The 14,165-nt window shown below is 37.0% G+C and overlaps 1 protein-coding gene across 2 annotated transcripts in view; it reads left to right on the top strand.

Annotated features, from left to right (window-relative positions):
* Window positions 1-868: 868 nt before the first annotated feature.
* Window positions 869-14,165, top strand: part of khdrbs3 (KH RNA binding domain containing, signal transduction associated 3) — a 166,649-nt gene continuing 153,352 nt past the window's right edge. For both annotated transcript variants that reach the window (XR_002753714.1, XM_023345173.1), the window contains exon 1: window positions 869-1,349. Coding sequence is in view for 1 of the 2 variants with exons in the window: in XM_023345173.1 (XP_023200941.1) it covers window positions 1,259-1,349 (91 nt within the window). In the remaining variant the exon portion in view is untranslated. The remainder of the gene's footprint in view (window positions 1,350-14,165) is intronic.

Raw genomic sequence — 14,165 nt, 5'->3', positions numbered from 1 at the left:
ACATACTACTAAATTCACACTAATGACTGGTGTAATGTCCGGGATTGAGTTAACTACAACATAGAAAAAAAGATCCATTGCACTGGGTGCTGGATAAAAAAACCAAACATATTGACTTATATGTAAATATTCACCATTTTGAAAATATTCATACCTCTAACCATGAGACATTTCATCACCTGTACACAATAAGATACAAAAGTAATGACACAGAAAAATACAATCTGAAATAATCTAAGCAAATAATGTAGCATAGCTGTTTAAATATAACTACATTATTTGCTAATGGGTTGTTGTTTAGTGCAACAACTCCAAGCATTGAGCCAAATCTACAATGGAGCAGTTATATGAGCAAAATTTGTAGTCTCTGGATATGCAAAGCTGCTAGAGACAGGCAGCATTAGATTTTTAAAGAGATAATCGCAGTAAAATGTGGTTCGGTTACGCTTCTCAGTGGTGCTGATGCACAAACACCACAAAGATTCTTAATAATTCATAAAAGGAAAATAATATTTGTTTAAACAAGAAAATGTATCGTTTTCCTATTAACTAACAACTGCATGCTTTACGTCGCTCTTTCACATTAAACCTCCCAAAAATATTTTGAGGACTGTGGCTGTTGTTGCAAAAATGCTCAAAAAGTTTAAAGGGTATGAATAATTTCGTAAGGCACTTTTTATGATAATTTAAGCAAACAGGCAAAGTAAAGAAAAGAGGCTCGAGCTTCCTGGACCAGCATGAACCCCTTCGCAGACTTTGTGGCTGGGCTCGTTGAGTGACTGATAATGACGCTAATGCCTCCGAACAGCACCGCGGACAGCTCCCTGCGTGGCTCCGCCCCCTTTCCCACAGGCTGCGTGTTGCCGCCTCCGCCTCACTTCAGCTGCGGACACAAGGCAGGAAGCTTCAAAGAGCCCGTGGACCGACAGAGGCGAGGGGCGCTGTAATGTTGAGTCGCTGGGCTGTGGCGTCTGAGCAACACTTTGATGGAGTAACACCCGCTGCTGCCGGTTGAAACTGATCATTTTGGGTTTGGGAGGGAACGAGAGCGCGTGCCCACGCGGAGACTGAAAAAAATAATAAAATAAAAATGCTCTTCTAGCGCGAGCGCTGACGGGTTCGCTTCACATAAATTCAACTTTGGAGCCATTATTTGCTTCCCTTCTTGTTTCTGCTTTGGAGCCTGGAGCAACTTTTGTTTCCGTCGTGTTTTAACCTGCTGTCCGTTTGACTCGGAGCGTGAAGAGCCGTGGACGAGATGGAGAGCGAGAAGTACTTACCGGAGCTTCAGGCGGAGAAGGACTCGTTGGACCCGTCTTTTCAGCACTCCCTGCGGCTGCTGGAGCAAGGTAAGGGACCAAGGGAGTTAGCAGCTTAGCGGGGGGGGGGGGAAACCGTCTGTGCTATTGTCACAGAGTTCATTTTTAACGCTCTTTAAGGGTCCAAACCGTTGCATTTCAAAAATAATATAAAATAAAATGTTAATAATAATAAAAAAATCCATGCGTATAGGTATTCCAAGAATGTTTTGCTTGGTCTCCCTTACACAGCTGGACAATTAAGCGTCGTGGCTGTGTTGCTAAAGGTGAAGAAGCTGAAGAAATTACTACACAAAGATTTGAATTACTACTTTAGTAGCCTTTATAGAGTTCGTTGTTTATTCAAATGATGAAAGTTCAAAAATGTGACGCAAATTGAACGTGTTTTTTCGGTATATTTAGTTTTTTCTAGGGTTCCTAGTTTGGAGAAGTACAAGGAATATCTAGATATGTTTTGTTTTCATAAAAAGACCTTGGCTAAATATTTGCATTTTAAGATACTATCTTAAAGTTTCTTCTACTCACTAAAAAATGTTTTTAGTCTTGGAAAGTAGTTGCATATAAAAAAAATATAGGAATATAGAGTAGCCTATATAGCGTCAGGTTTTTTCCCATGCTGTCTTGGAATGTGTTGAAAACAAATCCTCTTATTTAAAGCTGTGTGTTTTTCCCTTTTTAATCTGAAGTCAGACAGGATATTCATGCATTTATGAACAGGAGAGAGAAGCAGCAGCAGCTGTAGCTATGTTCGCAGATACTCTCTTCCATCCACATTCCCGGCCCCTCTGATTCTGAGCTGTTGGAAATTTGCAATCCTTTCTTGACAAAAGGCCCTCGTGGAACCCCTCACATTGCGAGTGGGCTGTTACATCACCTAAGTGGATCCTCAAGTACCACTTGTGGGCTTTATCGACACTAGCAGGCCACTGGTGGCTCTGGGAGCGACAGAAGAAAGAGTTGTAGTCTGTCAGCAGTCTTGTTGCGCTGTAATTAAGTCTCTGAAATCCCCCCCCCACACGCCTCCTGTCACCGTTATTATTCTGACAGCTGTGTCTCCTCCAGTTCTCACACTTGGAGACCTCTGGGGGTCCATAAAAGGGTTCCCCGGGAAAGTCGGGCGTAATTTGAATTTAATGTTGTTTAGTTTCTGGAGTCACAAGCAGAATGCCATATCGCCGCGTTCCCTCGCCTGATCCTTCAGACCCGAGCCATATGGATGTTCGCCTGGCATCTGTAGCCGATGATCTCTCTTATGATCTTGTTCATTATTGCGATTAATTGATGAGCTGTCGTGTGAAATGTCAGAGAGCTGCCAAAGAGAAAGCCCCCTGTTCACTTTGTCGAAGGACTGCAGAGAACATTGTAAAGTAAGGCAATAAAAGACGTGCATCACACTGTTCAGAGATGAAGCAGCAATATTCAGTTCACATGCAATAAACCTTTTAGTCAAAACCTCTAGGTTTGAAGTTCTGAACTGAAGTGCAGTTGTACACCACAAAAACACAAAATCTTATCAAAAAATCTTTTTGTCGAGTTTCTACTGCAAATATCTTAGACAAAACTAACATACAATTAACTTTTCAGTAAGATATAGGAGCTTGTTCTAAGTCAATAATTCTTCAATAGTGATGAAAAAGTACTAGTTCCACTAGTAAATTTTTTTTTGCTTGTAACATGGGGAAAAAGTCTTGCTATGAGAGGAACAAGTCATTTTTTAAATATAGATTCAGGAATTATTGACTTACAACAAGCTTCTATTTCTTGCTTGTAAGTCAGTTTTGTATTATTTTAAATGTAAGGAGATATTTGCACTAGAAACTAGACAAAAAATACTGTATTTGTGTTTTTGCAGTGTAGATCCTCGAAACTGACTCTTGGAGACCTCCTGGGTGTCCATACCAATATCTAGATGTTAACATGCTAAATTTTTTGTATATTTAACACATGCAATGCAAATAATTTTTTTTCTAAATGTAGGTGTGTGAAAAGAATAATCACTAAAAATAAAGAAATGAAAATAGCACTGTTCTTCAGGACGTGACTCCGAATAGTCAGTAGTTTCGTTAGTTTGATCCATTTTTGGTATCATAGTATGAACGTTTTGAATCTTTTTGCCCAGAAAATGCTTCCAGGTTGGGAAAAGATTATTTTAAAAACCGTCTAATACAAAATGATTACATAAAAGTTGCAAAATTGTGATACATTGTAGTGATTATGTCTATTTATGACATGATGTAACCTCTATTATAAATTTAAAAAACTATCATTGTTGCCAGTATAATAATATCACATATCGCTCTTCACTATTGGTTGACAATTTCATCTATATCAAATATTTTGTTCTTTTCACATTGATACAAAGACGAGTGAGATAACACAGACGGATACTTTTAGGGTCATTCTGTTAATTATCTGTTCCTACTGTACTCACTCCATTTATAAATATTTGCAAAGAGCAATTCTGAAGTTCCAAGTAATGAGGTTTAATTGAAAGTGAGTCATAAATCCATCAGGTTGTTTTAAAAGACACTGTAGTTTAAATAAATAAATACTGTAAAAAGTAATGAAGGATTTAAACAGCGCTGCACAAACAGCAGCTAAATTTAGACATAGTTCTAAAATAAAGGTGCCTGTTGTGCTGAATGATTGTAGCAAATCTTCAGCGCACTGCAAAACCACAAAATCTTATCAAGTCTTTCTGGTTTAGTTCCTACTGCAGATATCTTAGTGCACTTGGAGCAAGACAAAAATAACTTGTATGTAACTTTTCACCAAGATACGTGAGCTTGACTTAAGTCAATAATTCCTTATATATTGATGAAAAAGTACAAGCTCCATTGGCAGATTATTTCACTTATAACATTGGAAAAGTGTCTTATTATAAATGATTTAATCTACTAGTGGTACTACTACTACCTTTTCATTAATATGAAGGAATTGTTGACTTCAAACAGTTTCCTGTATCTTGCTGAAGAGTTTTTGTAATTTAGTTTTGTCTCATTTCAAGTGTGAGATATTTGTGCAAGAAACTAGACCAAAAATACTTGGTAGGATTTAGTTTTTTCGCAGTGCAGCCTGCAGCTTGTTGCCAACGATGATTCCGAAGCTGTAGGTTCTTAAAAAGAAAGCTGTTGTTTTGTTGTTGTTGTTTTTTTACAAAGAGAAAATAGGAGAATTTCTTTACGTCTCCGAGCTAACTGACACTGTGTAGAAACAGGTGGGGGAGAGGGGAGTACCACTCTGGCACGGCCAGTGAAAGCCTTCATTCACGTTCTCTGACATCGAAATAAGCAGGATACAAACGGCAGCTGCAGACTTTTTATAAATTTTATTTTAAAAAATCATATTAGATACAAATATCCAGTCACAGCATCTGTGTAATTTAATAACAAAGATAAAATGAAATAAAAAACTTGTTTAAAAATTTTGGATAAACATGAATGCTTACTCTTAGTGAAAACAATAAATAATTCAAATCCATAAAATTTTTGTTTCATTTTTTGGTTGATATATTTCTAATAAACTTGCTTCAAAATTTTTTTGAGTCTACTGTCTGTCTGGGGATTGTGCATTGCAAATTAGCTAAGGCTGTAAATGTTATAGTGCTTGGTATTATCTATAATAAACACTTGTTCCCATTCAAATAAGCAACAAACAATCAGAATGTCTATCCGTGAAAAGTTTTATTTAACACACAAATCAGAGAAAAATGCAGTTTATAGAGAACTTTTCACGTCTTACAAAGGTTTGCATCAACCAGTTATATTGCTCTATGATTAGGCTTTGAAACGGGGACTTCTCATTAAAAATCAACTGTTCAGGCTATTGTTTATGATATTTTGTGGCGTTGGTTATATCACTGCACACAGTCAAAGTCCTATGAAAACAATTACTTTTTGTAAAGTAAAATGTACCCATTATGAAATATGCTGCTTCACTACAACAGTTACATAGAGCAGATGCTTAACTGGAGCAGTGCTGGTGTTCTGTGTGTTTTGCATGTTTCTCTGCTTGGAGGATGACAGGAAAACATGAGTGGATCATTATTAAACTCCTATAGAACTCAGAACAAACTGAGGAGAAAGTCAACTACTTGATAGGTGTGTAAACTCTGCATTTACTGGAACCAACAGAGGAAAAAATGCACACAGGATGACTCATTCTTATAATGAACATTTATTCCATGATGATAACAAAGATAATCAGCCAGGAATACATATAAAAGTGTATAGAAATATAGATGAACTGAAAAAAGCTAAAAAGCATTATATGAAGCAGCTCCAGATTTCAAAGGAACTCTCTCCTCTCTGTTTGGGTGCATGCTGCAATAATGCCTCTAATGACTGTGTGTGTATCAGTTGCAGATGGGAGTCTTGTTCCAAATGACAAACTATGGGTAATGCATCTTTCAGTAGCTGATTCATTTAGAGTAAAAGTAGATGGATTTCATCAAGAACACCACATCAAATCACGCCGGTATTTGTTATTTAAATCTGGGTTTTAATATGTATGTTTTCGCTAAAAGCTCAGATCATCCTCTGACAGAAACAGTGTTGAAAAAACAGTATCCAACAACTGCTGACAAGCCTCCAGAAAAAGACAAAAAATGATTAAATACCAGGGAACAAGTCTGATCCAGAACAAGTGGAAAAAAAACAAAAGAAAGGAGAGAAGTCAATGCCTTTTTAAATTTAAAAAGTTATCCGTGACACGTGTTCTTCATGTTTCCCTTCCAATAAAGTTGTTGTTCCCACTGGAGGTTTGGGTGGGGGAGGGTGTTTGGGGCAAACGCTTCAGTTGGACGCGGCGTCGGAATTAATCCATGACATTTCCTAAAGTAAGCAGAAGTCAGAAATTTGGCCAAAAAACTGTAAATACCGTTATCGCTCTCTTACACAGCAGATGGAACACGATGCGGCTTAATAGAGCTTCTTCTCCTGCCATCTCGCTGATGAGTTCTGGCCTCGATTACGCAATTGGCTGGGGATGCAAGAAACAGGAGGGGTGGGAGGGGACGGTGGCCTGGTTACTCTGCTAACTTGTGTGCAAATAAGCAAAAGTGAGATTACCCCAGGACTGGAGAGGGTTCCATTCAAGAAAAAAAAAAGAAGAAGAAGAAGAGGATTGAGAAAAGTGAGGCAGGGCATTGTGTTGGGAGCTCGGGGACGAAGCATGCTTCTTTGATAAGTTTGGTGCCGTTCTGAGATCCCCTCTCCCACTCGCGGCGTATCTCTGCTCTGTGACAAGCCTCATAGAGTCGGCAGCAGGCACACGGAGCTGGAGGAAAAAAAAATCTTAAGGAGAAGAGAGGAAAAAAAAAAAACCTCAGCAGCATACTAATGAAGAGCTTTCAGGAATGAAAAAAAACTGTGCAGCATAAGGTGCATTAAATTAATTCCTGTCTCCATGCAGGCCTGTAAATAACATTTATATCCTCTGTGTCAAGCACTGATGCTCATTTATGACCAAAGAAAGCTTTTCTCCACTAATCTTGCTGTTGTTGGAGGAAATAAATAAAAACAGGACCTGCCCAGCTGCACGCCTTCTTCCCCTAACTGCTAAATAAGGCTGCTATAGTTTATTTTATTTTTTTTTTCATATTAACTCAAAATAAAGTAAAAGCGGCGAGGCACGCTTTCCGATTGTGACAATAAGACCCGCGAGATGTAATGCGGCTAAAAGAACGTCCATTTGCTGACTTTGTGAAAAATGCGCCTGAAGCCGTGTCTGTGCAGCGAGCGTGGCATGCTGTGTTTCAGCAGAGCAGCATCTCTGCATATACTGTGTGTGTGTGTGTGTGTGTGTGTGGGGAGGCATTCAGGCAGCTGTAGGTCACCGGCATTCATCTCAGTTGCATGCCTACAATCAGTGTCTAAAGCAGAAAAGATTACATTAGATCAACAACAGCAAGCGCTCAGCAGTTCTGCTAAGAATATATGCTGACTGTCATTTGGAGCTGAAACAATTAATCGGCTTAAAAGTGATTAATCGACTTAGTAATCGATTAATTGTTAACCTGAGTATACAGACTCAAAACATGCCATTAACACACAGTCAGAGCAGTAATGTAGCCGAAACTTTACAAAAATATGTACACTTTGCATTTAAGATAACCTTAAATTCAGCTCATCATTAGGGCTGAAATGATTAATCAGATTAATTGGTTATTGTCAGCTAACTTAGCAATCAATTAATCATTGACTGGTATATACAGACTCAAAAATCTGTATGAAGAATATATACATTTTGGATTTAAGATAAAACAACAAAAACAATCTGGAAAAATTTTCTACTCAGAACTCTAAAGTTTTTGCTTCACCTCATTCAAATTCTGGGGGAAAAAATCTCCTACTAAACACGTTTAATTATTAATAGCAATCTACAAAAAGAGTCTAAAGATTGCAAAAAAAAAGATTCTGTTGCTTTACTAACAGAAATAATGCAACATATGTGATAATGACATTTGCTATTATACAAAAGATATAGAATGAACACAAAATGTAAGTGGGTTTTTCCCCACAATGTTTTCTTCCTTTCTGTAATTGAGTGTTTGCAGGGGCAGCTAGCATGCAGGCTGCTGCTTAACAGATATGCTAATTGTAGCTTTCCAGATGTAACTTTAAAACTTTACAAACAGAAGACTTTCAGCTGGCTGTACAGTACATGTACGCCATGTAGTTGGAGAAAAACCCAGAAACATACCTCAATCTATAAGAATGGCATGATGGGAAATCTTGCCAATTCCACCTCAAAGATTTAAGTAATCTTTGAGGTGGAATTGAATTAGGAAATGTGTTTCAATTTTCATACTTTTTTCCTTGTTATGTTAGCTGAAAAAAAAATCTGTAATGAAATTACATTACAACTTGTTTTTTTGACCTAAAATTATTGCTTATCCAAAACTTGCAAGGCAATTCCACAGCTTGACTTTCCTCCAGGCCTCCAGACTTTGATGCTCCTATTGGAGGTAGATATCTTGTGCCTAACCTTGAGAATGTTACATAAATAGCAAAAAAACAATCTAAAAATATGAGCTTGGCAAATAAGCATTTGAAAAATGGAAACTCTGTCACAACCCTCGCCTCACTAGTGTCTGCCTTTAGTGTTTGGTGAAACTTCAACAGCTCCTGAAATAATGACTAATCGGTTATTTGTTGTTGTTGCAGTATTTGGAGACTTTACATTATATTTTTGAAATTTCTCTTTGTGTTTTATTCACACACTTTGAATAGTAGACTTTAAATAAATCTTTAAACAGACAACTAATCCAACATTAAAGAGAAAAGTAGCTCAAAGTGCGTTTGTCTGAGCAGTTTAGGGAATAAAAAAGTTTAAATAACCACTGCTCAGTCATGCCTCTACCTCTTAGTTTCTACTGCATATAACTAGCTCATACCTCTTACTCATCGGTCCTGTCTCCTCCTCTGCCTCTCAATTTTCCAGGGAATTGTATATCTGCTGCAACCTGCTTGATGAAACAAATAGCTAATTCCTATTAAATGAAAGATTCAGACCTTCTGTTGCGCCTTGCTGACAAAGATAACCGTTCTAATCTTTCTGTATTTCTGCTGGTCTTCAATAGCTTTGTTTAAAATATATTGGAGACTGGCTCACCAGACTAACTAAACATTATGTAGTAATGGAGGGACCAGTCAGATAAAGTTTTATTCATCCTGGCAAATTATGATAATGGCTGTTTTTTTTAAATTTAGCACTGATTATGAGTTTCTGATCCCAAGGTTGAATGAGGGTTAGGGTTAGGGTTCAAAATAGCTCAAATTAAGGACGTTTCTGTGTTTTAATGCTGCTGTTATGCTGTTGTCTAAAAATGTGCTGAGTGGGCAAATGTTGTGTGTACAAAGGGATGAAGGGTGTAAAATTTACTTTCTGCTAGCGTGACTCAATAAATTACCACTGTTGTCATGATGATGTTTTCCTTTCACATTTTTAAAGCTTAATAATCATCTGACTATTGTTGGCTGATAGTTTCATGCTTACTGTTGCCAAGTGGCTTTTTAAAACCACTTGGTGGTTGCCAAGTGGACTGGTAATTATTAGCTAACCTTGAATCAGAAAATAGGTCGGGCTGCCATTCAGTTGGAGCCACTGGAAGCATTTAAGTGGAAAGATATTTTTCAGTACAGAGTGTCTGCCTAGTGTAGTCTCTGAGTTGCATAGACATTTTTGACATGTCTAAAAAAACGCATATTGGAGTGCTATTGGACCTTAAATTATATATTTAAGGTCCATATAACAGGCCTATATACTGAGGCCTGTTGCAATAAGCAATAGAAAAATTGCCAAAACAAGTAAAATTTTCATTTGCATGATTTATTGTTTTTCTTTTTTCTCTCTTTCTACCAAAAACTGGATGGCAAAAGTCTCCAGTCTGGTGGTTTGGTCTCAACTAACCTCATTGTTTGAAGGATAATTTTCTTTACAGAGACTTCATAATTTATTTATTTTGTTGTTTCAGTTGTTTTGTTTATTTTTGATATTTAAAATGACTCACAGTTCCAGTATTAAATGTCCGTTGGAATTAAAGTGTATTGATCTTTGTTATGCCTTTTCCATCATGTTAATTGAAAGTGGTTTCAGAACAACACTATTATTATTGATCACAATAATTTCTTGGACAAATTATTGCCAAGCAAAATTTGTTATGGTGACAATATCAGATGAACTGTTACCTAAATCTCCTTTTTGTTGTTTGCCATTGAAATACATGTCAGATACACAAGAGACGTTTGGCTCTGATTTTTTTTTTTCTGATTGTGAAAATAAACAGAACAGGATTTGCTCAAACTGCAACAGAACAGTAACATTTATGTGTTTTATTTTTATTTGTTTCTGTTGAAAGAGAATCTCCCTACCTGGTCTCAATGTCAGTTATTGCTAAGCTGCAGCACTCGCTTTCAAACAGCGAGAGCTGGAGCTACATTCATAATAACCCTAAAGAAAAATGGTAAAAGAAAATCTATTTGTGGTTATGTTTTTTATTTCCGATTTTGTTTTTTAAATCACGACTGGAAACCTTGACCAGCTTCAGTGGGCAGAAAAGCACTTTACTGTGCTGCATCACTTGTGTTCCTCAACTACTGACTTAGAAATAGTAACACTTGCACAAACGTGAGGTAAATAAAATGCATTATATATCATACAAGCTTGCTAAATAATAAAAATGTTATAAAAGAAATAAAAACAGAAAAAAAAAATTCCTAGAATTGAATGACAACAGGGAGGTCAACCCTAATATTTTATAGGACACATTGAAGGCAGTTATAAGAGGCAAGTTTATATCACTAAGTACTGCTATTAAGAAAGAAAAGGAAAAAGAACTAAATAAATTGGAGACCAAATTAAAAGAATTGGAGAGCTTGCAAATTAAAAACCAACTTGATTATATCAGTGCACAAATCCAAGAGACAAAGAGTAAAATTTTGGATATACATAAAAGAGAGGAAGAAAAAAAATATAAATTCCTAAAACAATCATTTTACGAAACTGGGCCAAAGGCAACAAAACTACTGTACTTACAAGAAGAATTGACAAAAAACAAATAATGAACTCAATTTGCTCCATAACTGACCCACAGACAGGAATAGTGGAAAACAGTTTGGATGGTATTGACAAAGCTTTTCAGACATATTATAAAGAATTGTACGCACAACAAGAACAACGCAAAATAGAAGACGTTAAAACATTTCTCAATTCATTGGACTTGCCAACAATTGGAGAATGTCAGAACAAAAGTTTTACTAAGCAAATCACGGAAAAGGAACTGATAATGGCGATAAAAAAATTAAAAAATAATAAATCACCGGTACTGACAGTCTTCCAGGCGAATGGTATAAGATATTTGAAGAAGAACTATCCCCTGTTTTATTAAAATCATTAAATTGGGCATTAGGGAAAATGACAACACCGCCATCATGGTCTGAAGCAATTATAACGGTAATACCAAAAGAAGGAAAAAACAAAATATTATGCAATTCATACAGACCGATCTCGATCCTTAACCAAGATTATAAACTATATGCTTCTATCTTGTCCAATAGGTTGAACGCATTTGTCCCAGATCTGATTGATGGGGACCAAACCGGGTTTGTCTCTGGCCGACAAACTCAGGATAATATAAGACACTCATTTCACATAATTCAGAATATTCAGACAAACAATCACACAGCAGTATTGGCGAGATTAGACGCAGAAAATGCTTTTGATCGTGTCAGTTGGGAGTACTTATTCCTAGTTTTGGAACGATTTGGTTTTTCACAAACCACAATCAACATTATTAGAACATTATACGCGTCGCCCACTGCTAGGATCAAGATAAATGGCCGCTTGACAGACACAATAAAGCTGGAGAGATCCACACGACAAGGCTGCCGGCTCTCCCCAACTCTTATTGCACTTTACATAGAGCCTCTTGCCCAGGCAATTAGGGAGAACAATGATATTCATGGTATAGTAACGAATTCAGGAGAACATAAAATAGCACTATATGCTGATGACATCCTTCTATATCCCTTGAGCCCGGAGCAATCCATCCTGGCCGTCCTAAAGTTACTAGGCATATTTGGCACCTACTCAGGATACAGACTTAATATGGATAAAACACAGATTATGTGTTTTAACTATCACCCATCGGTTGAGCTGAAAGATAAAATCCCTATTGACTGGTCTAAGAAAACAATCAAATATTTGGGTATATGGTTGACTTACTTTCTGATTGATTTGTACAAAAAAATTTTTTGAATCTGTAAATAGGAGAATTAAACAAGACCTCACACAGTGCTCGGGATCTATAATTGACTTTAATTCAAGAATTGAGGTAATTAAGATGTCAGTATTACCTAGGTTATTATACCTATTTATTTCTTTGCCTATTAAAATCCCTCATTCTCAGTTTTGTGAGTGGGACAAATTGATATCTCATTTTATTTGGAAGGGACAGAAACCCAGAATTAGATACAGTACTCTTACAATTAGGAAAGAAAAAGGGGGGCTGTCACTCCCTAATCTTCATGGCTATTACCTTGCAGCTCAACTCAAAACAGTAGTACAGTGGTGTGATCATACTTACGAGGCTGGATGGAAAGAATTAGAAACCAAGTGTGGAAACATTTCAATACAAGCTCTGATTGGAGATCAGAAACTTGCAGCAGCATGCCAAAAAAATTAGATCCCCTAGTGTCATTTACCCTTTTGACCTGGTTTGAAGTGGTTAAGGAATTAAACTTGGAAAACCAAATACGAATTCTCAGATGGGCCGCCTTTGACTCAGATTTCACCCCAAACCAATTAGATTCCAGTTTTAAAAACTGGTCACAGAAAGGAATAACTGCTTATTGCAGGATACTGGACAAAAATACACTACCAAGTTTTCACACACTACAACAAAAATATGATCTAGAAAAAGGGGACTTCTTTAGATATTTGCAATTTAGACAATATTTTTTTCAAACATATTAAAAGACTACATCTCAGAGTCTAACGAGATAATTCAATTGGTTTCACAAGCTTACTCCACGCCTGGCAAGATTACATCTCCAAACTTTATCAGGGATTGTTGAGATCCAAAGGAATGTCAACAGATTATGTTAGGAAAAGATGGGAGGAAGAGATGAATACTGAAATATCACAAGAACAATGGGACAATATGTGTGAATCTGCTGCTTCAACCTCCTCCTCAAACTATTGGCATGAGTTTAGTTGGAAAAACTTGTTACGTTTTTTAGAACACCAAACCATCAGTCTTATAGAAACCTGAATGCTTCTAAATGCTGGAGGGGATGTGGGGATGCGGAGCCAAATCACTCCCATATTTTCTGGTCCTGCATAAAGATCAAGTCTTATTGGAAAGAAGTTTTGGAGAAAATTGAAATAATTTTGGATCTCAGACTCCAACAACCTACCATGTTATTGTTGCTCGGAGCCATTCCTGAGAGTTGGAACATGAGTGACAAATACTTATTAAAAATCTTCAGTGCTACAGCCAAAAAATTGATCACTCGGAAATGGCTTCAACCCAACCCACTAACGCTAAAGAACTGGCTGGAACTGGTGGACGAAACCCACAAAATGGAAAAGTTAACGTTCATGTTGAGACTACAATCGGACCTTTACAAAAAGAGATGGAGCAAATGGACTAGATTTCTAGAAAACAATAACTGAATCAGGTCACTTATACTGTCACTTTAATTGCTGCTCAAAAAACCCAAAGATTGGGATGTAACTTTGTATGCTGTTTTTCATCCTGTATCTGTTTCATTTTTGACAGAATGTAAGTAATTCTTCTTGTCGACAGTTGTTCCGTTCTGTATGTGATTAATAAATGAAACACAACCAATAAACATAAAGTAAAAAAAAAAAGCATTATATATCATAACAGTCTTAGTTGTGCTTCTTTTTAAAAGCAAAAAGTTGTGTCTTTTAGGTAAAATAAATTAAAAAGTTTTTGTTGTTTAGGAGTTGTGGCCCAGTTTGAACCCTATAAGTGAATTCCAACATGTAAGGCTCCATGTTTTAATTGGATAGTCCACAGCAGGATTCCAGCAGTGTTTGCCTTACATAAATAACATGAACTAGTAAAGAAAAACAACAAATACATTGCCCCTGCAAAGGTGTAGGTATAAAAATAACCTGATAACATTTCCATCTCATCAGCGTGTTTACCTATCAGTTTTTGTCCCTATGAGAACACAGACGGACATTTATACCATCGAAGCAATGCTTAGCATTGATAATGCTATGCTGCTCGGCAAACGCACTTTGACTCGGCTCACCGTGAGGTGGAGGTTAAAACACACCTACAGCCCCGAATCTGTCAGCGGTCGTGACCCG

This window comes from Xiphophorus maculatus, chromosome 13 (assembly GCF_002775205.1).
Source record: "Xiphophorus maculatus strain JP 163 A chromosome 13, X_maculatus-5.0-male, whole genome shotgun sequence".
NCBI classification, from domain to species: domain Eukaryota; kingdom Metazoa; phylum Chordata; class Actinopteri; order Cyprinodontiformes; family Poeciliidae; genus Xiphophorus; species Xiphophorus maculatus.
Note: the sequence above shows the minus strand (reverse complement) of the source record. Positions and strands in the feature narration are given on the sequence as shown.